Consider the following 26773-nt stretch of genomic DNA (forward strand, 5'->3'; position numbering starts at 1 on the left):
GCTGCTACTGTTTATTGCCAGGCACTTTTCCAAAGCTGTGCACTGCCAGGCAGTATCCCCTGGGATTTCCAGACATGCACAAGTTAAGAGGAGCATGTTAGGGAAAAGAGGAGGCTGTGAAAAAAGAGAGGAGACGGCCTCTGCTCTGTGTGGGCAGAGAGAGAGTCATCATGTGGAGAAGGCTAATGCGTTCTGGGGAACAAATTCAGAAAGAAAATGAGGCATTCTTTCTCAAGCACCAAAGCTGTGGTTACAAATGCACATGGCAGCATCGCGGATAAGTCATTCTTGCTACTTTCAGAGCTCATCTTAGAAACCCTATTTAGCAAATTCAGGATTAATGTTAAAACAAAAGAAAATAATGTTTCATGCAAGGAGAAAGTAGTGAAAATTCATCGTTCTGCAAATTAAAAGTCAGGCCAACCATTTTAAACCACAAAAATTATTAAATTAGGCTCTCAGTGATCATAGTATTATGAAGTGATGGTAATCTTTAATTTGTGCCACTTCAAAACATTAACCGTATTAGTATCTGAAGTACTGATGTGCTCACATAGGCTCACAATATGTTTTTTTTAATTCTGACAGTCAAAATATTATCTGAATTTGCCAAATGCTCCGTATAGAAAAATAATACATGACACATGAAGTAATCTAGAAAATTTTATTATCTCTAGACTTCTCTAAAATCTGCATTTTAAATAAAACTGCTGAAGTGTTTTGTTTTTTTAAAGTAACCAGTACAATAAAAAAAAGGGCATTGTTAACATATTTAAATATACATACACTTCCACTAGAAATAATGGCACTGATTTACCTTCACAGCAAGGGGATTTTTTTTGACAAAATATCAAATGCTCCCAAGAGGAGTGCTGTGTGCACCATCAGATATTGGATACTTGGGTGCCTCCAGCCCTGTCTTTACCTGGATGGGCAGGGATGCTGGGTTCCTCACCTCAAAGACCAGGGACTCCAGGAATTTTAGTGTCCTGTGGATCCTCTTTGGGCACGGGATGTCGAATACATGAAATGCAGCTACCAGTGCTGCCAGGGCCATAGTGCAGTCATCGAGCTGGGCCAGCTCTTCCCTTTCCACATACAGTGCAAACTCGCATGAATTCACATTGAAGGGATTCTTTACTTCCAACACTGGTGTCACTGCCTTTACCTAAATTAAAAGAAGGGCATTTCAAGTGAATCCACAGCATTGCTAAAATGAACAGTTCAGAGAATTAAGTAAGCTTGATAACACTGCTTTGAATTTAGCTAGTATTTCTATGAGTATTTGCCTTCTACTCAGAAAACAGGCTAATGTCACCTTTTTCCGGGAACTAAGCTGAGCCACCAAAAGGCCAGGTGATGTGCCCAGGGAGCTGATAGAAGGAAAAGAGACCAAGACTGCTGGTGCTCTGTCTCCTACCTCCTCGTTTACTGCAACAAACAGACTGGAATCATCTCCAAAGACATCTGGCAGGAGTAAACATGCAGCAGTCATTTTCATATCTGTCAAAAGGCAAGGATTTCTACTAAATTACAAATGAAAACATTCTGGCACTGCAGCATCATCCTGGTAAAACAGAACGCAGCCTATGTAATAATTAACAGCTGAGCAGTGGAGCTGTTGTTCAGTCCATTTGGAAGAGTAGTTTGTACCAAAGTGAATATTTGGGTGCCTCAGCTGGTAATGGACATTAGTGTTCAAATAATTCATGGAATTCTGCTACTCAGGATTACAATTCAGTTTCTCTCACAATAAGTTGACCTTTGGTTTGCTTTTAGTGGAGTTTGTGAGCTGAGTAGTCCTCCTGTCCCCACCACGTGTCCCCAGACGCCCCTTTCCCCAGTAAACTGGATGTCTTTGGGGAGTCCTGTTGCCAAAGGACTCTGCTTTGAAGGCTGCAGTACAAGCTGGTGCTGCAGAACCTCCCGAGACCTGGTACCTGCTACCCCTCTGGTTCAGCTATTATTGACTATAACATCTTTTTTGCAGCTCAAGCTTCTAGTGTTGTGTGTTTCACTGAACTGACTTCGTCCAGCATTTATTATCTAGGTGCCATGTCAAGTTGGTTGTGAGAGTAAAACAGAAGAGTGAAGGCCTTGGGACTTTAATAAGGTATGAGTTAAAATCTCTGTGGACATACTGTATAAGAAAAGGGGAAATTACTTACAATATCCATAGTTTTCTAAGGCCAAAGCTATGAGTAAAAAGTCCATGAAGGCTTTCTGGATTAGTCTATACCTTGATACTTTTTAATCTATCATGAGCTATCGAGTACTTGTGTTTTTAAGCTTAACGAAAGAAACTCCCAGTGTTTCAACCAATGCTGCTTGCTTCTTTAAGAAATGACCTGGCAATAAATGGAGTGAAACCGCTATAGGAAATATGTCGTATCGTATGACCTTTGATTTGACATCGTGGCATTAGGCCTGTTTGATAGAAAATGAGTCTAAGGAGCACTTCTTAAAAGAGCTAAGTTTGTGCATAGGCAGCAACAGCTGGGGAAAAATAACCATTTTAAGTAACTGCTTCAAAGGTTTTGTCTTTGCAGCTTCCAGACTTCCCAGACTGAAAGAAGTTGAGTGACAGCAGGTACTTGCTCCCCTGCAGCCAGGGAGCCAAACACTTTGAGGTACATAAACCTCCATGGATGATTCTGGTACCTGCTCACCAGAGGTACCAGTCTGTGCCCTTTTTTCCTGCAATGTGTCTCTGCAGAGGTGAGGTACGTGAAATTGTTAGTGAGAACTACTGCTTTAATTTCACTAGGATAAAGGTTTTAACCACAGAAACAGTACCTTGCTTTCTAAAGGAAATTGTGCCTTTTTTTATGGGACTGTTTCTAGAGCAGAAAATAAGTTTTCTGTGGGTATTTTTAGAAAATAATAAGCACTCTTATGTATCTAGAAATACGTATCTGCTCATCTAGCAATACTTAGTTTAAGAGAGTTACTAACTTTATCAAGCCTACAGTCTTTTATTCAATAGAAAAAAAAAGTTTCAATACTTGACTGACTTAATTTTTCTACTAATTTACTAGTTTTTATTCTTAATGCTTCCCCATCACTATATATTTTCAAAGAAACTGTAACATTTTTAAAATATTTTTGCAGTAAAATTGAAACTAGTTTAGGTACATGAATGAGAACAATTAGCTACAAAAAACCTCTGGTATTCAGAGCATAGGAGATTAGTACTGACATTTCAGAACATCTTCCTCTGTGTGCTGCTTCAGATTTTCTTGTAGCATAATGTTAATTGGATTATTCCTCACGACATACAAAGATAATATATTTTCTGAATAAATCTCCAAAATCCCAACTGTTTTCTTATAAATGTCCATGTGTGTGAGAAGCTGGAACTCCCTAAAAAGCTAAAAGAAAAACAAATATGTGGTATTTCAAAACTCAAAACCAAAACTGTAAACAATGCATGCACTTTGAAGACAGGATAAAACCAGCTCATTTAAAAAAGATTATAAACTAGAGAGGATGGTTTTCATTTCTTTTCAAAGCAGGGAAGAAATACATCAAGTAACACCAAAATACTTCAAATAACCCACTGGTAGTGTGTGTGGCACATTTAACACAGAGTTGGTGAATCTTTCAAAGAGGGATTAGCTGCAAAAATTTGAGTTAAAGAGAACAATGCCAATGGATACTTCACTGGAAACATCCAGTAAAATAACATGCCTACAGTTCTGTCACATCTATAACACAGAATTCAATGTCATTAATAAAAATAGCTCTGTTACCTGATAAGGGCATCTTAAGAAAGGAAATAGCCTAAGAATATCTTTTAAAGGTGCCTTATTGCTGATCATCTTTCTCCGTATTTCTATTGTCACATTCATTTTGTTATCCACTTCTTTCCAGTTCCTCTGAGTTTTCATATATTCTTGCTTAAGCCATTTAATATGTAAATCCATTGTACTGCCTTTAAGATAAGCAGGTTCTTCCTATGAAGAAATGAAGGACAGAATTGTAACAAATCAGCTTTTTTATCTGTTGGGGCTTGTGTCATTTGATGTGACCTCTGTGATTTGAGTGTAGTCAAGCTCAGAAGAAAGTATGTGTAGTGTGGTCTCAGTACCAGCTCTGTGAGCTCATCCTCATATTTTTATAGTTAGATAAAGGTCTGTTTTCATATAAAAGTATGTATCAGCCAAGTTTCCCAAGCTCAAATTAGATATTTGAGGCTACCAGTGAAATTCCTTTGCCTGTGTCTGGTTTGCCTCATTATGGTTTATTAGAAATGAATAGTCAGTTCTAATGATGACCTTGTGTTTAGCAATATTAATTCTGTATTACTAGAATAGATAGTATTTTTCTCATACTCATACAGGTCTCAAAAGCAGGACAACTAACTTTTACATTTATACAACTGAATCATTTACCCCCAGGGAGACCAGCTGAACTAAGAAAACTTATTGGAAATCATTATTTGAGCAATTTGACTGTTAGTGTTTTCAAAAAGTGTTTTTGTACTTGGAGATAGTTAACAATTTTCCTCAAAGTTATTATTAGTGTCCCTGATGTAATTCCAAAGCTAGTAATTACTAAGAAGAAGAGTGGCTATTGACAGCAGTACACCAATGGCAGTAGCCTGGGTCTGTTTAGTTTATCTGTCAGAGGATGCAATGAATTTGCTCATTGAAACAAGCCAAGAACATGTTACCATTCTCAGGCGGCATTGACACTGGCTTTTCCCATCTGTACTGTCACTGTTGCAGCTGTGACAATACATATGGGTGGCCTGTAGGTCAATACCAGAGGGAGTTGAGACACTTCATCCTGTTCCCCAGAACAATTAAGACACGGAACTGTGAAACATACAACATCTCAAACCGCTTCACAGTTCTCTGCAGGTGCAATTAAACTTTCCAGTTTAATTAACATAGTTTTTAAAATTGTGCATGTGGTATTCCAAGAATGGTTGCACAAGGTATACAGTGAAGAAACTGTCTCCCTCCTAGTATATATCCATAGATTTCCATAGCCATTGGCATCACAGAAGAAAATAAGCCCTGCATGCAGTTCAGCTACCTAATGTGACCCCAGCAGGTCACCCTGGCCCTTGCTAAGATGCTGTATTAGCACAGTCTGCATTCTTTCTAATAGAGCATTTTAGTCTTCATTGTATTACAATAGAATCATAGAATCATAGAATCATAGAATCAGCTGGGTTGGAAGGGACCTCCAAGATCATCAAGTCCAACCCTTGATCCACTACCACCATGGTTGCTAGACCATGTCACTAAGGGCCACATCCAGTCTCATCTTAAAAACCTCCAGGGACAGAGAATCCACCACTTCCCTGGGCAGCCCATTCCAATGCCTGATTACCCCTTCTGTAAAGAATTTCTTCCTAATATCTAACCTAAACCTCTCCTGGCACAACTTAAGACCATGCCCTCTTGTCTTGCTGATAGTTGCCTGGGAGAAGAGACCAACCCCCCCCCGGCTACAACCTCCTTTCAGGTAATTGTAGAGTGATGAGGTCTCCCCTGAGCCTCCTCTTCTCCAGGCTGAACAACCCCAGCTCCCTCAGCCTCTCCTCATAGGACTTGTGCTCGAGTCCCTTCACCAGCCTTGTTGCTCTTCTCTGGACCTGCTCCAGCACCTCAATATCCTTCCTGAACTNGTCCCTTCACCAGCCTTGTTGCTCTTCTCTGGACCTGCTCCAGCACCTCAATATCCTTCCTGAACTGAGGGGCCCAGAACTGGACACAGTACTCCAGGTGTGGCCTCACCAGTGCTGAGTACAGGGGAAGAATCACTTCCCTGGACCTGGTGACCACACTGTTCCTGATACAGGCCAGGATGCCACTGGCCCTCTTGGCCACCTGGGCACACTGCTGGCTCATGTTCAGCTTCATGTCAATCCAAACTCTCAGGTCGCTCTCTGCCTGGCTGCTCTCCAGCCACTCTGTCCCCAGCCTGTAGCACTGCAGGGGGTTGTTGTGGCCAAAGTGCAGGACCCGGCGTTTGGCCCTGTTGAACTTCATCCTGTTGGAATCAGCCCAACTCTCCAGCCTGTCCAGGTCCCTCTGCAGAGCCCTCCTGCCTTTCAGCTGATCGACACTCCCCCCCCAGCTTAGTGTCATCTGCAAATTTGCTGATGGTGGACTCAATCCCCCCTCATCTAAATCATCAGTAAAGATATTAAATAGAACTGGGCCCGACACTGATCCCTGGGGGACACCACTAGTAACCAGCTGCTGAATAGTAATGTTTGTTTATGACCGGCTTGAGTAGGCCTTTCTGTCCTCTTCCTCAGTGCACAGAACAGAGGTGGGAAGTCAGACAATTTAGTGTGCTAGGAAGAAGTATAAAGAAGGATTGGTGTGTAGTGGTCCTGATCCCCTGAGTTCTGTCAAGACTCCACTACACCGGGGTTTGTGGACTCCCAAGGGTTATGTCTTTATATTTAATAGCCTTCAGTAGATTTTTCTCTTTCAATTACTTCTCCCAGTCACTTTTCAAACTGTCATAAAATCATACCTGCCACAAAATGCTGCATTAAATTTGGCGGTTTAGCTATGCACTGTCAGAGGAAATGCGTTCTTTTGTTTGTTTTCTCCTGCTGCTTCTGCTGTCTAATTATCATACTGGATTCAAAACCTATTCACCCTCTCCTAGCCACTGTAGTTTTATAGATATGTCATATTCTGTCCTTAGCCATTCCTTTTCTGCCCAAGACTGTCCTAAGCTGTTTAATTATTCCATGTATGAAAGCTGGTCTATACTTTCAATTATCCTTGTTAATATCTTTGCATATTTTCTAATTTCAGTGTAACCTTTATGAAATGGGCATAGGATAACACAGTGTAACGTAAAGTATTTGTTGAGATACTGGGATACCACAGGGGCATACAGTGGAATAATGCATTCCCTTTTCTTTCTTTCTTAAATAATTCTAAGTATTCAACATGCTTTTTTAGACTGATGCTTAGCATTGTGCCAAATATTCTTTGGCCTAGTATAAAAATATCATTTGTGAATGGTACTAATAAGCTGAGAGCCCATCATTATAAATGGTGTTAGGACTGGGTTTTCTCCTTGTGCCTTATTTTTCATTTATCACTGTTGAATTTTATCTGCTGGGGTTTTTTTTGTCCTGAAACTCAGTAGTATGGGGTCCTTCTGGAAGTCTTCAATCTTTGTCTTTAGTATCCTTGGTAGCATCACAAAATGTGGCCTGCCAACTGTTCTCCTTTTTCCATGTCATCTAGAAATATATTGAACTGCTTAAACTAAGCATTAATAATCTTTTCTGCTGTAAAAGCAACTATTTCTGGCTAGCCTTGTTTGGTCTGTCTTTAAACTGCTTATCCATGCAAGGACCTTCCCTTTAGATTACATCCTCTAAGAGCCTTTGAAAGGCATGTGGTAAAATCTCTTCTAAAGTTAAAGTATTATATCAGCTGGATTTCCTGTGTCCTCAGGGTTGTTGAGTACTTCAAAGAACTAATGAATTTATGAAGAATTACTTCTGTTTACTGAAACTGTTGATTCCTTCCTAATGTGTTCATCTCTTGGGTCTCCATTACAGTTCTTGCCAATTTGACCATTAAAGACAGCAAGTTTCTTGGTCACTATGTTCCCTAGCTCTCTCCTGAAACTGTAGAAACTGATATGAAACTAGCTACCTCCAATTGTATAGTGTCATGTTTCGTAAGAGAAATTGCACATCACAATAAAAAATGACCTATTTTATCCTTGGACACAGCTGAAAATTGTGCATGAATACTTGTTCCTGGAAATGTGTTACTGCTCATTTTAGTGTAATATTCTCTAACCCGTTTACTGACATGCTGGTATGAAACAGATGCCCTGATGCTACCTGTGAGGAATGATCCTAGTAATGTGTTCATCTGAACTCCTGAGAATTCTTGCAAAATCTGTCTAGGTCTTCTGGTATGGGTTTGTATTCTGTCAGTCCTCCTGTGCCTATAGAGTGGAGTGCACCTTGAGTGCTCCTGCCCCTTAGCTGCATCAGGCTTCTTGTTTCTCATGTGGTTGAAAAAGCCTTTATAACCAGTGCAGAAAAGGCAGAAAACCACAATGAGAATTTTGTGTAAATCTCCATCGAATCACTCACAGTCATCAGTCTTGTTCTGCTGCTGATGTGTCATCTCTGCAAGCTCCCTGCATCGGCATTTGGTTGTTTCTGGTATGTGACTTGTATCGATTACTGACCTTGAATACCATCCTAGTATTCACACATCCCCAACTGGGCCGTTCAGCTGTTCCTTAACTTCCTAACTTGCCCTAAGTCAGACAGACTGTCTTTTGCTTCAGTATGACCACTGCACAGAACCAAGGGTTGGTCCATTCTTGTCAGTCTCAAGAGGCTCACTCTTTCTCACATGTGCCTAAATGCAAACTTGAACAGTTGTTGGGGTTTTTTTAATTACATTTATGGTTTTTACTCTGCAAGAACTAGCTTGAAGTCTCTGACTCCAAACAGCTCTTTTATTACTGGTTTCTTCTATTGGTCTACTTCCAAGCCTCCTGCCCATAAAGCAGGAGCTTCCTCAGCCAGCCGATGCAGAGCATGGTGGCTCATTCCCAGAGGGCCTGTCACCTTCAGTGCCTTACTTGCGGAGACAAGAAAGCAAAACAAAGTCGACCCAGTGTGCTGTAAGCACAGACTGACTGACTGGGTTGCTTAGAAACGAACACTGAGGAGAAAAAGTTGTGACCTTTACTCTGCCTTATCTCCATCCCTCTTGTCAAGGGAAATGCTGCTTGAGTTGATGGACTTTCTGTGTAGTCATCTCAGTCCTTGAGAGCTAGTTTAGCTAATGACATTATTAATTAGCTAAAAGAGACCATTTGACATTTTCATAAACATCAATAGCAAGTTCCCAATAGAAATACGGCAGTAGCATAAGGAAGAATTGCTGTCATACCTATCTACTAGGGGAAAAAAAAGGGATGGTAGGCCAGATTTTGTAGTGTAAATCATCTATTACCTCTGAGTAACACAAGCAGAAGTCAGTGTTAGAATTGGTTTTCTTGCAGAGTTCATCCTGCTTAGAGCAATCACCATCTGTAATCTTTCCAACTTCTTAGTTTGTGAACAAGTTGGTTTTTAAGGTAAGTGGAAAGGTGAGAGGTGACTTCCTTTTGGGGGAAATAAGTTATCTCAGTGGGACACCATTTTATAAGTATTTGAAATTTGATTGGAGATGATTCCAAGTGTGATTTAAAATCTTTTATAGTTAACATTGCAGTATGAACAGGAAGAATCTGGGTTTGGAGAGCTGGTTACTGAGCTGATCTATCAGCCTATCACATGCGTATTTAGGGAGGACTCTAGATCCTCCCCACTTTAACCATCAAATTGAGAAAGCCAGTTACAGCTCAGCTGTTTGACCTTATCTGATAATAAGGTTAAAGCTCAGTTATTTTGATACTGTGGAAAAGCAATCCTAGCAAACCAAAGCTGAGATCTCTTGTCCCAGTGTCTGAAGAAGCCACAGCTAACTGTTCAGCGTATACGCAGGACAGAACTAAAAAAAAAATAGCCTCATTAAATGAGGAATTCTTAATTTTTGAGGTCACTCAGTGTCCTCTGGTCAGATTTTCAGTTGTGTCACCAGTAACATCCATTTCACTTGCAACGACAAGAATGTTAATTGGTGATGTTTAATTTTTCTTTTGTACAAAATTTTATTTAGTGATGTACATAGTTTATAATATAAAGAATTTCCTTTCCTTTTGAACAATAAAATAAAATTTTGATTTATTAAAAAAATCTTTCCAGAACAAATGAGAATTTACCTCAATCTCTTTAAATAAGAAGCTGCCTTTTTGTCACAAGCTCATGAGAAATACAGCAAAACAGAGAAAAAGGTCAAAAGGATGCAGAAAGGAAGTTAATGAGGTAAGCAGAGGATATCCAGTACTTGTATGTCATTGTGACCTAGCCCTTGCCTGCGGGATGGTCCTGCCAAAGCTCCTGGTCATTCTGTTGGAATCACGTGCAAAGGGTGACAGCAATAGGTAGCCCATCCACAACCACCCTTGACTTCTTGGCATCTGAGGCAGCTTCGACTAAAGACACTAGATCTGGGAGCCACACAGGTTGTTAGGCTCTTTGCCTATGCTCTAGATGACTTTTTCAGTGACCCCCACTCAATAGTCATAGTTCTACTTGGAACCATACACAAGAGGATTGTGTTAGGATGCTCACATTAAAGCAAGGAAACGTACATGCATAAAACAACTAGACTCTAAATTCCTCATTTCTCCCATCTACTGAAGCAAGAGAATAGTTAATCATTTGGTTGGAGATATATTTCTAACTAAAGACCTGATTCCTTAATGTCCTTGTGATGGATCTAGATTCTTCCCACGATACAAGATTGTATTACCACATTACTGTAAAAAAGCCCCAGCTAGCAGGGCACTTCATGAGTCAGTGCCACAGCCAAGGAAGTGAAACTGTTACATCACTTTGTGGGGAGCAAGGGAGCAATTCTTATGCATGATGTGATCTCCAAGGTCTAAGCTTCCAGTTACTGTTGAAAGACAGCATCATAAATCGTAAAAGTCATTAATGTCAACACATAAGTAACATGACTGCCTAATCACAAAGTGATGAAAGCTCCTTTGGTGAGGACAACAGGCACCTCTTGCTCTTTTACAAGGGTGTACACCAGTTCCTGAATGGTAAAAGCAGCCTAACTGTTGCTAACGACAAAGATCAAGATCTCTTTTTTGAAGAATGCCAGCAGGACCTACTGGCTCCTCAGTTTGAGAGAGTGGATTCAAACAGGAGCAATGGAGTTAAAGCAGTGGATATGAGGACACGGTACCACACACTGTTGGTCTGTTCACTGCCAATCATGGATCTAGGTTCCTCGCCTGGCATGCTCTGGGAATATTTTTTTGAGGGAACTCTTTTGAATGGAAACTAACCTGCTTGCTGAAAACAATGTGGTAAAAACAATGTGATGGTAATGAGAACCATCTCCTGGAACAGCAGTGCCATGCAGACAGGTTCGCTGGTGTCAGTACTGAATGGAAGCTCCTTTTACACCATACTTTGAGACTGGGATGAGTAGTAGTGTTGGTACAGCTGTTGTCTTTCATTACTACTGCTCTTGTTAGCTCCCTGCAGCTGCTAATAATGTTCCCTTTGAAAAAACATTTCAAATTTTCCTTGTTAGATGCCAGTGCATATTCCAAGTCATGTTATTGCTAAGAGCATTGATGCTGCTGACACTTCTTGATTGCTGAGTCTACCTGCATCAGAGTTAGCATCAACGCTAACTTAAGGTACTTACACAAGAAAGCCTGACAGTAGCAGTTTCAGTGTCTTCTCTATACCTAAACAAAGGATACGATGCTTGTATGCTCACACTGCAAGTTAGGACCCTTGTTTGGAATGATCTTTTCCATTAATTGGCTTTTATAACTTCTTCAGGGTGAGAAACAGCTTTCATGGTTAGTTAAGTGAGCATAATCTGAATCTCGTGTCTTGATTTTTGAATACTGAAAAGTGGGTCTTGCTATTTTGGAACACATACACAAGGCATCATAAAAACACAGTGTGTTGAACAGTTTTTTATACTGCTGTTGGAAAGGACAGCCCTTTTTCTGTGGTGACATTCAGGTTCATCAGAATGACATTACTATGCTGAACATTGGGGTGTTTTATGTCAGGAGGAATGCTCAAAACAAGTTATGACAATTAGAAAGTGAAGAATTGCTCAAATAAAACCCCCAAAACACCCCAGCCTGATCTGGAACAAATATGAATCTGAAAGGCAGGCAGTAAGCTGGACACTGTGCAAGGCCCAACTTCTTGCCCCAGATGGTGGGAGAGAATTGAGAAGGCATCACAACTGTACCCCACCTCTCATGTTGAAATGCTGAACACAAAGACAAGTGAAACTGTATGGACAGGCTGCTTTTATGCAAAATGAGCATGTAACCTACTGCAGGATCCACACTGACTTGTACTCAAATGAGATGTTTAATTAAAGCAGGCTTTGCTTTAATTACACATAATTGCCCTTTTGAGCCAGGCAGGCAATTTAATAACTAGACTTACATGCTAACCAAAAACTTTCAAAGCCACGTAAGTCAGTCTATTTCTGATCACAACTGCTTTCTGATTTGTAAGCTGCATAAACAAAATGAGTAAAATCTGTTTTCTTCTTCCAAGGGACAACCAGCATTTGACAATTTAACTCACAGAACAATGAAGATACTGAATTACATAAATAAGAAGGTGAAGTGCAAGATGTATACCAGGAATTTGTGTTTAAACCTTTTGCTTTGACTTAAAAGCATTTTAAAATATTAACTAAGTAACACTACACACTCTGTATGCACATCAAAGTTTTAGTGGAAAAATCACATTACAACAGTACAGTACAGCCACTGGATGATCATTATATATGCATCCTCCTATTCTAGCTGTGCAAACATTCAAACACTTAGAGACTTTTAATGTTAAAGGAAAAGGTGCTATCACCCTGTGTCATCTGTGTATGGCATTCACAGTATACATGGCACCTAATGCTGTACCTGCCAATAGTGTCTCAGTCACAAGACTGAGCCAAGAGAGTTTCTGCATCTTGTGCACAAGCTGTTCATATTTTGAGAGTTTGTTCCAGACATTTGGGTTCCTTTTCCCCCTGCTGTTGCCTTGTTTTCTCCTCAGTCTTCCCTTTTTCTCCAGCCATCCCTTTCCAAGTCCTATTCTCTCCGGACTCCTTGAAATCTTGTTTCAAGTTTCTAACTCCTGTGGTGGCATAAGATCGTTGACAATCATGATGTTATTTATCACCTCAAAGAAAGGCATATTCCTAGGAAACGTCTAACTTGCCTAATTTACCTAATCCAAGGTAAAAAAACCTCCAGCTCACAGTGTAGATATCACTTAATCCTGATTCCTTCTTTCATCAGAAAAGACAATTTCCAGATCATGATAAGCATAAAGCCAAGAGGGTAAATTTCACCACTCTTGGACTGCACGATACCACCAAAGCAAGCACATATGGTACTCAGCTTCTACCTGGTTGCTTTATGGGCCAGAGGTCTTCTCTGCTTCTCATCTGGTCCTCTTGGCAGAGGATTTGCACATTCACCATTTTCAACATTCCTGCTTATCTTCCCTGTACACAAATAATATCAGCAGCTGCCCAACTTCATGAGTTTAAGTTTCAGCAGAATCCTTCCACCTGTCCCAGTCTAAGAGAGTCATCAAAACATTTCTTATCTCTGTCCCATAGACACAGAAAGAAGATGGCCTGCTGGTGCCCCCTTTATAGATTGTTTTCATTATGTTATTCTCAGCTCTGCTGAGTGTGGCAAATACGCCCAGTTATCTGCATACATCTACCACTATCTTAACTGAAGTCTTCTCAGAGCCTATTTTTCCTTTTCACACCTAACTCCAAATTTATTTTTGTGAAAGCTGCAGAGAAACCCTGATGACCTCACAAACAGGCTGTCATAGGATGTGAGAAATTGGAGACATTAGAAGAGGGACTGTACTCTCTCCATTTCTGTTTAAGATCATGGACTACTAACAGTCTTCTAGCCTGTTATATTCCCTTACAATTCAGGTAACTTCAGTACCCTTCAGTAGTCCCTTTACTGAGGTATTTTCCCATTTAATGTCTGGGATGGATTGAAGTAGCTTAATCCAGCTGCATAGATGTAGGTATTTAATGATATTTGAGATATCAAACCCCTAGAAGTAGCAGAATATGACACAGGACCTATTGGAAACACATGCCTTTGAGTTGGCAGGTGGAGCCATGCAGGATATCTGCGGCCTTTTTCATGTCTGCATTTAGCTAACTGAATTGGTTGTGTAGTCACACTTTCCATGAACAGCACTGTTCAAGACTGACAAGATTTCCAAGCTTAAAATTCTGAAAGGAACAATTTGCTCTTTGGTCACTGCTGGTGTGATGACTAAGATAGTGTTTGAACTACAAGCTTTCATCATATAGAAGCCAATCATCAGCTCTAACTGTATTTCTCTCTCCATCGCCTCTTGTATTTTGACAATACGCTGGACAAAGATGCACACCAAGAAAGTCCTATCTTTCTACCCCTCTTGGGCTCCCCCAAGTCTAGGGCCCCTCCTATTTCAACTGGCAGGAGGTGGTTTCCCTCATAGCCTGAAGGACCATAAACCAAATAATGCCTTAGGGCAGAGGAAGGGGGATTTGATGCTAAAAAGAGATCAATCAGAACAAGCCACTGGAGGACTGGTTTAGCAGTAATCCCACCCTGGCTACAGCAGGGAGACTGGCTTGCTTTTCTTAGGTATTTTCACGGTGTGATCACCCTTGTCATGCAAAGTACCTTCCATTTGCAGCAGATGAGGGATTACTGCAGCTGCTATGGAAAATGACTGAGGAGGATTCTCACACCATAGTCATAAAATTTGTTACGTATGGAGGCTTTCCTGATAAAATTCTGAATATCCCTCAGACACAGAGGCTCCTATTAATATCTGTCAGGCACAGTCTAAGCTTCTTTCCATGGTGGTGCAACCTGATGAACATTTGTAGGGAGCATAATTTAAATCAAAATCTTCTTCAGTGACAGGCACCGCCAACATGGGTTTATGTGTTTACTTACCATCATCTCATTGCCCTGCACTTGCTCAAGACCTTTCATGTGATGCTAGTCACTCTAAAAAGAGTAGCTACACTTCAGTCTTGTTTGAATATAATGCTCTGTAATGAGGAATACGTCAGCAGATGTTTTAAAGAAACTGAAGGAGAAAGGCAGATGCTGCACCTGGAAGCAATGCCCTGCCATGGGAGGATGAGTAACACTTGAGCTGCTTTTAAAGGAAGAATGCCTTCTGGAAGGTAATGGGCTTGCACAGACTGAGGGGCAGTCAAAAATCACAGGAAGCTTGTCCTGGCAAGCAACTGGATTTTCAAATTATGAAATAGAAAGATTGATTAAGGCTTTTATTAATAATAATAACTTTATTTTTCTTTTTATATAAAAACAAATGCCAGATATAACAGTGAGACATTTCCCATTAGCAATCCAAGATTATACTGACACAAAGTACACTTGACAGAGTTACAACATATGACTGTTCAAAACCTAAAGCTCAATATAGAAGTCAGCTGGGTGATTGGTAAGTAGGTCATCTGTTGGGAACAGATGTGCTCTCTCATCTGCATTGCTTTGCCAGCTTTGATCTATAATGCCCTAAATGTCCTACTCTGCCTATCTAAAGCGAGTGGAGTGACCCAAAGGGATTATTGTCCAGAGGTCTCCTTAACCCGGAATTCATTTCCCACTCTTTTTCCTAATGTGTTGGCTTCTAGTTCACACAAGACTGATTCATTTTTCCAGACTTGGAAAAGGGATGAAGGCAAGGGCATCTAGCTAATTATAATTTGGATATCATTTGGCTTTGCTGGTGGTATTGGCTTCTAGATCAAATATTTATTTTTTGAGGCTAAGACACTTTGTTTAACAGTTTATATTTTTCATAGAGTAATTAGTGCCAAGGATTGGCAGAAAGGTGCCTTTATGTGTATTCTTAAATATACAAAATGAAAAAACCCATGCTGCATTTGTTTAAAATACTAAACATTTGTTCAGTTTTGCACATACGTAGTGACATAATTTAGGATCTCAGAGCCAAACATAGCTAAAAATGTTATGATTCCCTCCGCTTTGTGGGACTCATTCTTTAGCCTTAATAGGCTTCACAAGTGTTGTTCTTGCATTTATATTTGTATTTTATTTATATATATGTGTGTTCAGGAGACATGGAAAATGCGAGAAAGAAAGGAAAATTTGTTTAGGGACACTCAGCATCCTCTTACCTCCTTTCATTTTAACCTTAATTTGCTTACAACATTAAAGGTAGCAAAAAAATGCCTAGGCCTTTAAAAGAGATGTAACATTCTCCTTCCATATCTAAAACAAGCAAGGGATGACCAGTGGTGGCCTCGGGCAGTGCAGTTAAAAAGAGTGGTTATTTCTAGTCTACAGACATACAGCACAGGCAGTTACACCTTCTCTGTAGAAAAATGAAGCTGAGCATGCAGTCCCTACAGGAACTCCTCAAAGCCCTTCTCAACTAGCTCGTAAGACAGGAAAGGTCCGCATTTGCCCTTTCCAAGCTTTAGCAGATAAAGGATGACTCTTAATGTGCACACAAAACCAGGAGCCTATAATTTCTTCTTTACTGCAAGCAAGACTGTTTATTGTTTTGCACCCAAGTTACAGATTTCTTACTTCACACATTCTGCCAACCCTTCAACTGAAGCAGGCAAGGAGGGAAATATTTATTCCTACACACATTAACCCAAAGAGGACAACCAGAAATTAGTAAAACTTCTAAAAAACCCCAAACCAAACATGTATCTGCATCTTGAGTAGGAAACTACAGCTACCTTCAAACATAATGTATTCAGAAATGCATCCAATAAACCACTCTTGCTCCCCTAAATACAGGGTGTGATAAACAGCAAGATAGACGTGGGTAAATTAAAGTCAAATATCTCCTTACAAATCTTCTTTATTGCATTCCTATAATTGTTTAAATTGTAGGAATGTAAGTTAAATGTTTTAATTGCAGCACAAGGAAGTGTGTGGAGCATTGACAAAGCATAGCTGGAACCTTAATGTATTTATGAAAGTGTATAATCTCTAAAGGAATACAAAGCAACTGCATGCATAGATTTGTAAGCATCCTTACATATACCACACATCAACACAAACAGGTTTTATATACCAAAGTGCGATGTGACAGTAGAATATGGCCATTTGCTATCAGCTCAAATACCTCTTTGCATTCTTGTTAGTACAGATGTTTCAGCTCTTAGATATGTCTCTACTGGTTTTCACTCTAATTGGAGGTGTATAAACTAAAGCATAATAGGAATATTGCATTTGAAAAAACCCCAGGACTTTTTGTCCAATTGGCAATAACTTTAAGTGACAACAAATGTTCAAGGCATCTAGTATGAGGTTTGGCTGTGCTGTTGATACTTAGTTTTCCAGAAATGGGAAAAAAAGTCAAGGGTCTGATTCAGGACAAGCTTTATACAAAATGAGTTTAAATAGGATGAGATCACTTCAGCCCTCCCCTTTATTGGCTGGTGGCCTTACTGTCAACAGAGGAGCTGAAAGATGCAGAACTCACTCACACACCAAGAAATCTTACCTCTATCTGCACCTGGACATCATCAAGTTTGTTTTCAGCAAATGCAGATTTTCTGGTCTGCCCTCTCCTGTGCCCAAACTTGCATTTGTTCCTCAGGACTTGCTCATCGTCTTCAATGGGTCTCCGCACATATTTGAAACGATCTTTAAGTGCCCGTTTCCATAGTAACTGCATGGGGGAGAAATATCTGTCATTACCTAAAGCAGGTCACTTTTTTGTATCTAACTCTTCAAAAAAGTGTTTGCCATTAAGCAGAAAAAGACTCATAGGGTGGCATCACCACATTGGTGGCTTCAGGACAGAAGGAAACACAAACACTTGTGGTATATGACTGTGGGAACTAACAGCTGGGGCAATGGCACTGCTGTGACTTGCTATGGATAACAGTTATTGAACCTTAGGGTTTAGATCTCTCCTATATAACAAGGGCTGTCAGTGAAACTGCAGTTTGCTTTCCTTTTCTCAGGTCTTACTTTGGGATCCTCCATTCAAGACATTGGGTCATAAAACTACGTAGGGAAGCAGATCAGCTCATGGACGCCAAAGAAATTGTGCAGTGGGTTTTTTGGGTTTGGGGTTTTTGGTGTTTGGGTTTTTTTTAATTTAGTGCATTATTTTTCCCCTGCCTCTGGCAGCATCTAACTGGTTGCACAGTTGTATGATGATTGTATCTAATAGAAGGGAAAGACAGAGTGGGGCACTGACAGGCTGGGAGCCTACAGGTATACTGGATCAGCTATATTTTTAAACTGAACTCAAAATCACTGAATTAAGAGGATCATTTGAGTAGGTCCTAGTGTTTGTACAAGGTATGTAAATTCAAGATTCCTTGGCAACCAAAGGCAGAGTTTATGTGGTCCCACAGCTTCTGTCACAATTTTGTCTTTCTTTACTCGGGTATTGAAAAGTCACTTCTGAAAATTAGATGGACAGCAACTTCCTTGTGCATCCTTATGGACTGATGGCTGTTTCCATGCAGCCCCCAGCTGGATGTCCCATGGCAGGACCTAGACATGCCAGCTACTGACATGTGGGGAACAAATTACTAAGCAAAGGCTGTTAAACACATCTGCAGGCAAAACCTGCAGTTTTGAATAGTTTTGTCAATCCTCAAAAGCAATTGCTTATTCAAGTTATTGAAGGGTATTCAACAGTCAGAGGGACCAAAAATTGGTCAGAAAAGTGACTGTAAATGCCAGAATGTGGCAAGAGAGATTCAAATAGCTCTTACCTCATTTTCTAAAATTTACTCCAATACTATACTCACATAAGACTATATTTAAGCCTGTACTCACTGACGTGCTAAAACAAAATATAAACAGAAGTATGATTACCCTAAATTTCTTACCAAAATTGTGTCATTTATTAGTCAAGGTCACATGATTTGAAAGGTTGACTTTGATGTAAACCTGAATTCAGTAGAGGTAGATCAAGTAGTACAGTATCTTTCTTTGCAGTGAGTCTGACATGCCTGCCCTTCTCACTCACAGGATACAGCTGACAGGGTCTCTTAAGAGGTGGCGGTGAAGGCAGCGTGACCTTGCATTTCTCCTGCTGAAATTACTGTTCCCACCTCCCTAGGGTACTAGCTGACTTACAGGTCCTCAATCCTAAAAGCAAGACCTCTATTAATGGTGGAAGAGCTATGAGAATATAATCCCCGTGGTGTCTACTTCAGCTGTTCTTGAGCAGACCTGGGCCAGCCAGGGCAGGTATGCCCTTCCTAGGGGCACATGAGCCCTTACTGAAGTATCCTCTCACTGCCAGTCACACTTAAACAACCAAGAACCAGAAAAAAAGACCAAACCCATCTGCATTTCTAGTATGTAGACTTCAGACCTAGGATTCTGCCAGGAGTCATGTCATGACCAACCTAAATATAATGATTAGAAATAGAGTACAACTGCTCACCCAGTGAAGACTGGGCACAAGGCATATTCACAGCCTCCATATCTGCAGGCTTACATATCAGCACCATTTTCAAAAGCAGTAGGGTGACTACATGCCTTGAAAATCCCCCTTATTTTCCAGCTGAATCTTTAAGGTTCCTAAATATACTTACAGTTCTTGCCCTATGCATTTTGATGCAAATACCCCATCATTATAAGCCTAGCAAAATTTATTTGGAAGCTTGCTATTTTAAAGCTGTTAAGAAAGAAGCAAACAAAAACTTTAGCCTAATGCTTCTCTGAAGTGTTGAACAGATGTTATAATATTTTAAAACATGATCATCATGGAATATATTAGCAGCTGACAATTTAAACATCCCCATAGTTGAGCTCTGCACAGTTTCTTTCTTTTGAAAATTTTATTTGGCTAGAAGACTTTTTTTCTTATTATTTCACATGAAAGAATATGCTGACACCTATACAAGGCTTTAAATATCCCTCAAAGTTCAAAACATTCAGCTGTTTCATCCTCCAGTTCCCCAATAAATTAAAAGTTTTAACTAAATCTATTTCTGTAATAGAATTCTCATAAACTTAGCCAAGTCCCTTCTTACATACCTATTTTAAGAATGAGACTGGAAGCACATACATTTATGTGGTTTCCCTAGTGGGTAATGCATCTTCTAAAAACGATGCTTTCCTTACCATTTTCAAACCGATAACTTTTTTTCTATTTATTTCCCTGCCTTCACACCCCTCCAAAAAAAAAAAACATCCCAAGAAGGCTTACCATGCTTGTAAGGGAGTAGAAGGATTAGTCTATCTGACATTGGAGGGAAAGGATTACATGCAGATTAAAAGCAGTAATTTCCTAGCAAATAATCATTTTGTGTGCAGCAGTTACATAAATCAGGCATGTCAGCACTGAGATGCTGGTTTGCACCAGCACTGCTCGACAGCCACGAGCTCAAGGGAACCACTGATGCAAAGCCCCCTGGCAAGTGTTGTGAATGAGAGAGCCCTCTCTTTTCCTTTCTCATGTCATGGTTTTCTTGAAACCATATAATTTTCGACATGCTGAAATTAAATAAGGGAAGTAATTCTTTCCAAATTGTTGGGTTTAAGCCTTGTAAAAGTGACCAATACAGATGGAATAGAAGACAAAGAGAATATCTTGCAAGTTGTCAAGATTGTCATTCCAATTTGCTTTTGGCTGCTGTGTCTATGATGTTGGCTTTTTCTATACAAACTATTTGTAACTTACAAATGTTGCATTGGTTACAATATACATTAGAAATCTAGTAAGCTATTTCATGATTAAATTAAGATTTTTATTTTTTAAATGCTGTATGTTAGATTAGGATAGCATTGTTCTGTAAGTAGAAGGAAACATCACGGGAAAAGTTCCTTAGGTAATCACTTGAAAACTCTTTTCACCAAATGCTAATCTTGGAATTAATTTCATTCCAAGTACTCTATAGACCTCTTAAGTGAGTTTTGTCATTAATATAAAATGATTATTTTTAATATTATTTAGAATTTCAGATAATTCTTTCTTAATCCCTGCTTCTATGGTGATCTCATAAATAAAATTCTTTTTAAATTCATGGTACATGAGCAGTTTATTTGTGACTTTACTTGTAAATTAATTCATTTAGGATCATATTCATTGTCCTGACTATATTGCATTGGATAGCCTTCAAAAAAGGGTGGATGGCACAGAAGCATATTTTTTTTAATACTGCAAAATTAAATGGGAAACCTTTTAACCAAGAAAATAGAATTATGGATAATCTGCTAATAAGTCCTGAAACAACAAATCTTTAATGGCCTCTCATTGCAACAGTATGAGATTGAAAATATCAGACTACGTTTCTACATAACACACGCATTGTTTAAATGATTTGTTTAAAACAATTTGAAATTGTAAATAGGAATTCTCCAGTATTTTAGGAACAAAAACACAACAAAATAAACCTCACAAACAAACTGAAAAAATGGAATGTTCAAAGTTTTGCAAGTAATTCTTTTTCGTGTCATGAAAATACTCGTGCGAATTTCGGTGCTCTTAAGTTTGGTTGTTTTGGTTTTGTTCCTCTATGTTTTCCAGCAGATCTTTCCCCTTCTCAGTTGTTCAAGTCATTTCATTTTAACAAAAATGTTGCAACAAAAGTGCTGACATTTACAGTTCAAAGGTTCTCCACCCATGTACATCAAGAACATCAAGTTCTTTGCCTACTGATTTTCTGCTCTTGGTCAGAAGATTCTGGAATATCAAGACCTTTCATATGATGAGCTTTCCCTTTTCTCATCCAGGAAGCCCAACCGCTTGCCCTGGCCCACCCACACCACGCACAGGCATGCACACTGGCCAGGGAAGATCCCAGAACAGTTTCTGCTGCATCCTTCCAGCAGCCAAGACACATCCATTTCTGGTGAAGGGCTCAAAACTGCAAGACTCACAAGTTAAAATTAAAGTCACACCACTACAGACCTTCTCAGGACATCTCCTTAAGAACTACTGCAGCCTTCTGCAGAGCCCAGCAGATGCTGTGGCTGCTCTTCCACCCCAAAGGGTAAGAAAACCTTTTAAGCATAAATTTAAACTGAAGCTAGGAACTGAGACATGGCACAGCAATAAATGGAGAGCAGTAAATGTCATTAACAGTACATTGGGATAGAGCATTTTGCACAGCAGAAAGGAAAATACTCAACTGCAGAAGTGAGCTCCAGCACACCAGAGTGAATGCAAAACTTGATATGCCAAACTGTGCTGAGCCCTTTTGGTTTTTAAAATACATGCAACAATTAATTTTTCCTGCAACTTTGTCAAGAAATTAAAAGTCCAAATAACGTAAACGGGCTTGTTGGTATTCTAAAAAAACCTGAATAACTTTCTTAATTTACCAGTGCTGAAAATCATTGTTTTCAGAGGCTGGCCCAGCTAAATTGCCGTGTTTGGTGTGTCCCATCCTCCAGCCTTACAAAACAATGAAAGGAGGGTGTTACCTGTCAGACACAGACAGCTGTGCACAGCTGGTCACCCAAGGCTCTCTGGAGTCCACAGAGAAATAAGAACTTACGTAGTGCTATTCCTCTCTTCCCAAGGTAAAAAACAAAACCATATTACATGAGCTGCATCTCCAGAAGTTTATATATAAATGTTATTTAATAAGGAATTTAACTAGGATTTTTGCTTAAAATACTGCTCTATGTCAGTTTTCCTTTTCTCCATTTACCTATCAGTCCCCAAACAAAGACCTTTCTGCTTTACCTCTGAATTTTATTGATGATAGACTTCTTAAATACTTTCAATGTACTATTCAAAAAATTGTAATAATGACAACAAGTTTAAGGTATACAAAGCCTCTCAATAATTAATATTTTACATCTTACATTTTAATACTATTATCAGGAACAGCAAGCAGCAATTATTGTCCCTTGATAGCTGGAGGCAATTTTAAAAGAAGAGCCTACAAAAATTTTGCTTTCTTGAGCTGCTGAAGATCCTTTCTGAGAAAAAAAAAAGAAAGAATGGCAGTTGCCAAATTTTTTTGTTCATTTGTTTCTTAAAGGTATATGAATTCAATTTTACTGCAAGCCTTGTGATAAGTATCTGTACATATGTTGCAGGGTTTGTTTTAAGCCATTGCTGTTGTAACACACAGCTATCTCAGATCAAGAAAAAAATAAGTATTTATAGCCTTTATGATATACATAAGAACATAATGTCTAACACTAAGGCCAATAAAAATAGTAGTTCATTCTCACGTCCTCCTCCAAACTTAAGTATACAGGCATACACCTGCAGTGCATTTTTTCCTGTCTCAACCCAGGCAGTGGAGAGGGGCTGGCCCAGAAAGTGTTAGACTAGCAATATTGCAAACTGCTAATTCCAACTTCCTTGCTTATTTGCGGTGGTTATTGCCAGACATGCTTTCTAGTAAGCGTGATGGAAAGATCAAAAAATAAAGAACAACTTCTCTGAAGTTTCTGCGCCATCACATAATTTCTGCCAGCACCAATTCTGCGATCAACCTGGTAAGTAATACCATTTCCTAAAGAACAGAGTTAAAAGTAGTTTCACCCAGTCTATGGCCCTGCTGCAATTAAAGGCCTTTGAAAACCTAGCTTAAGAACCTCTGTTTAAAAACAATTTTTAAAAGTTAAAGGCTGTAAAATGGTTTTCAGACCTGACTTGAATATCATTCCAGCTCCCCCACATAAAGGGAGCCAGATAAGCCATAACATTACTCAGAACCCCTCCCGAGGACCAACACTGGGGTATTCAGAGAGGTACTCTAATTAAAAAAGGATAGACTGTTGCCATCTGATCCTTTTGCTCCCTCTCTCCTCTTTGAGATGTGCTTTTTTCCTTTAGTCCCTTCCCTTCTACAATGCCTGGGCTCAGGGGAGAATTAGAATAGCCACCACGTAAACCTGAGCTTTTCTGTTTTGTTTTGTTTTCAAAATTATTTTGCTTTCTACAGTAATGGCACATGAGATATATATTTATACATTTTAAAGCTAACAGTCCCCACTGAGGCTCACAAGCCTCACAAGGTACTATAAAAGTATCACATGGCAAAGCAACGATGTGAAGTCAAAAGGTGACCACTGTCCTCAGAGACCACAGAGATATGTGTATGTGTGTATATATATATATACACACACACACACATATATATATTCTGGGTCACAAGAGTGAAAAAAATGCAGTTCAAATTTAAGTCATCTCCTTCCACTGCTTTCAGTTATGTCCCCACTGAGATTACAAAAAGTGGGTTTAAATAATTTTTTTTTTAAATTAGGCCTAGATTCCAGACATACTTAAACCACTGGTATTACTGAATTTTGTAGTTTGATATCTAACACATAAATGATCATAATGCATTGCAAGACCATCAGTCAGATGTTAGTCCTCATACAGACAATTTTCTAAAGAGTTGGGTTTTTTGTTTTAAAAAAAAAAAAAAAGTCACATTTAAATTTATCTTTTGGCATAATAACTCCAGAAAGAAAGCATACCCAACAACCAACCAGGGACTTCATGTACAGGTCTGTGTGATCTCACAGTGGCTTTGAGGTATGGCGATAACTGGACTAATCTTTAATTAATATAATGAAATAAGAATGTGATTTGCCAAATGCAGCCAAGTGAAGCTTACAGCTCCGAATAAAGCCAGTATATAAGAAATTGTTATTGATTTCTTCTGAACTAGGTTATTTTCTTGTGATTGATTATGTGGAAAAAAAGCCACAATACTTACAAAGCCATTCCCATCTTCATCAAGGAATGGGTATGCCTGCAGCAGAGCACTGACAACAACGTTATATTGCTGACTGTTTGGATATCTGTGCAAACAAGATGGAGACGTAAAAGAAATAGTTGTTATTCTGGATAATAATAAACACTAGGGTCTATACTGATCTATATTAAACTGACTATTTCTCAGGCAATCAATTCCTCTTCAAAGAACAAAGGGCACAGCTTTAATGCTTGCATGAAATCTTCCTCTTGTCTTCAACAGATTTCAGACTCAGCCTCCTCTACTTAAACAAGTGTATTAAAGAGAACGGCTTTACATCCTTTTGAAAATTTACTTCTGCACCCAATAGGTAATGGCCCCATATAAATCTACTGATCTTTACTCACAGTGATCCTTCTAGGTATTTTGTCATGTCTGCTTGTAAAAATTCAATAATCCTTATTCTCATACTGTGATCAGGGCATTTTTTTTCTGCTAATACACACTTGACATCATAAGGAAAGTCTGGCAAAGCATAAGAACTTGTCCACTGCAACATCTTGTGTCTTGCAAAAAATGATTTCACATTTTTTCTGTAAAAGAAAAGATTATATCATCACAATCACATCCTTCTTCCATGGAAATGCAGACAAGATGAGAAGAAAAACATAATGAAAAACTCAACATGCAGGAAAGGTACAGCTATAGAAATTCATGGCTTGCTGTCCTTGTTTTTGCATAAAGAATACCTACAAAAGCAGCAATCAATACACACAGAGTTAAACCAGATGTCAAATGTGAAATGTTATAACCAGCAGACACTAGAAGGTGGTTTCTAACTAAAAGTGGAAGGCAGAGCAGAGGTCTGCGGACTTGTACTGTTGCAAAATAACTTTATCTGTCTTCATTTCTAATGTGTTTCCTACCAGTTCTGCTAACTAGAACTAAAGTAAGACAAACAGCTTAATTGAATAAAATACTATACATGACATTACCTAAGACTGTCCTCCCCAGGGGAAGGCAGTGAAGGGATGAGAGCAGTTATCATCAGCACATGTCTGGAAACAAAGCAGACACAGCCCATAAAGTTCTGGTCAAGAACACCCTGACCACTATTTACAGATGTAACACCCCAGCTGGGGTGAAATTGAGGCAGGTTATCACCTCTGGCTACTCAAACCCTAATTCTGAAGGAACACAGGGAAAAGTAGAGATAAATTTGGCTTGAAGTCAGTCAAAAGCCACCTAAAAGATGGAGTGGTTCTGGCAGCCCCGGACAGCTTCCCAGTCATAGTAGTGCAGATTCAATAAAGAAATTTCAAATGAGAGGTGCCAAAGACAACTAGAGAGTCCTGTTATAGATGTGCTATCACTGCAGTTTATGTTTGCTTTAATTTAAATTACAGAGAGCAATTTGAAAACAACTAGCAGACTTTAAAAAAAAATTTCTAAAATAAAATGCTATAATTATAAATGACATATGTAGATGCTCAAATGGTATAAACATACAGATATAGATATCTGAATTAATCATTTTCAGTCTCTTTATTTTCTCCAAGGAGACATAAGCACCACTGAAGTATGACAGAACAACCAGAATACATCTAAATCAGATTGGATGATCCCCCTCATCTATTTCTTTCCACTACTTATGAAGAAAATTAAGATAGCTACTGCAGCTGTTGAGACATATACAGTATAGATTTCAAGTTAAGGATTCCCCACTTGAGGGATGAAGATAAAAGTTTCCACAAAAAGAATTGTGGCTGGATGAGGCATGCTCCATTGTCCCTCCCAAACTTCACTACATTTTGAGTCTATGAAAGTTACAGAAGGAAATACTGTTAGACTTCAGTCCAGTCTCTATGGTAGCCTATAACAAGAGCTAGGTATATAAACAAGACTTGTGAAGAGTTCTAGCAAGGTCTTAATGGGGAGGTTTTTCTATCTAGTCTTTTTCAGACAGGGATGTAAAAAAATAAATAACTGACTCAATGTGAGCCAATATCTTTAGGAGAGCAAAATCAAGTGCAATACCAATGGATGAGCATTTGAAATACCTTAGTTTACACTGCTTTTAAAGACTATTATATACCTGCACAGCAGCTCATTTGGGTCCCTGTAGCCTCAATACCCTCTTGAGTAGATTAGCCTGTAAGTCTCAACCTTGCTGACCTGTTTATGCTGTGACACCATCTTGGCATCTTTTAACGTAGCTTGTAGGCTATCAAAAACTCTACAGCCATGATATAACTGCACCAACCCCAACATTACCACATATGGCAATATAGTGCTGAGAAAAAAAATGTATCATTTGGGTACTGTCATCTGATCTTAGCAGTAGTAGCAGTACTCACAGCACTACCATTTCCCTATGCAAAAGAGGTACAAAATGATCTGAGCTCATCAGATTTCATTAGACACAAATGGTTAACAGCAGATGCAAAGGGCAG

At 39.2% G+C, this 26773-nt stretch overlaps 1 protein-coding gene across 1 annotated transcript in view; it reads right to left on the reverse strand.

Moving 5' to 3' along the window:
* Positions 1-850: 850 nt before the first annotated feature.
* Positions 851-26773, reverse strand: part of SAMD3 (sterile alpha motif domain containing 3) — a 37922-nt gene continuing 11999 nt past the window's right edge. The window contains exons 5-11 of the mRNA XM_017829772.1: positions 24728-24913; positions 24342-24426; positions 17183-17350; positions 3753-3956; positions 3200-3371; positions 1421-1503; positions 851-1168 (exon numbers count right to left, since the gene is read on the reverse strand). Coding sequence (XP_017685261.1) covers positions 851-1168; positions 1421-1503; positions 3200-3371; positions 3753-3956; positions 17183-17350; positions 24342-24426; positions 24728-24913 — 1216 coding nt within the window. The remainder of the gene's footprint in view (positions 1169-1420; positions 1504-3199; positions 3372-3752; positions 3957-17182; positions 17351-24341; positions 24427-24727; positions 24914-26773) is intronic.

Source organism: Lepidothrix coronata, unplaced genomic scaffold (assembly GCF_001604755.1).
Source record: "Lepidothrix coronata isolate B3197 unplaced genomic scaffold, Lepidothrix_coronata-1.0 Scaffold5, whole genome shotgun sequence".
Classification (NCBI taxonomy): Eukaryota; Metazoa; Chordata; class Aves; order Passeriformes; family Pipridae; genus Lepidothrix; species Lepidothrix coronata.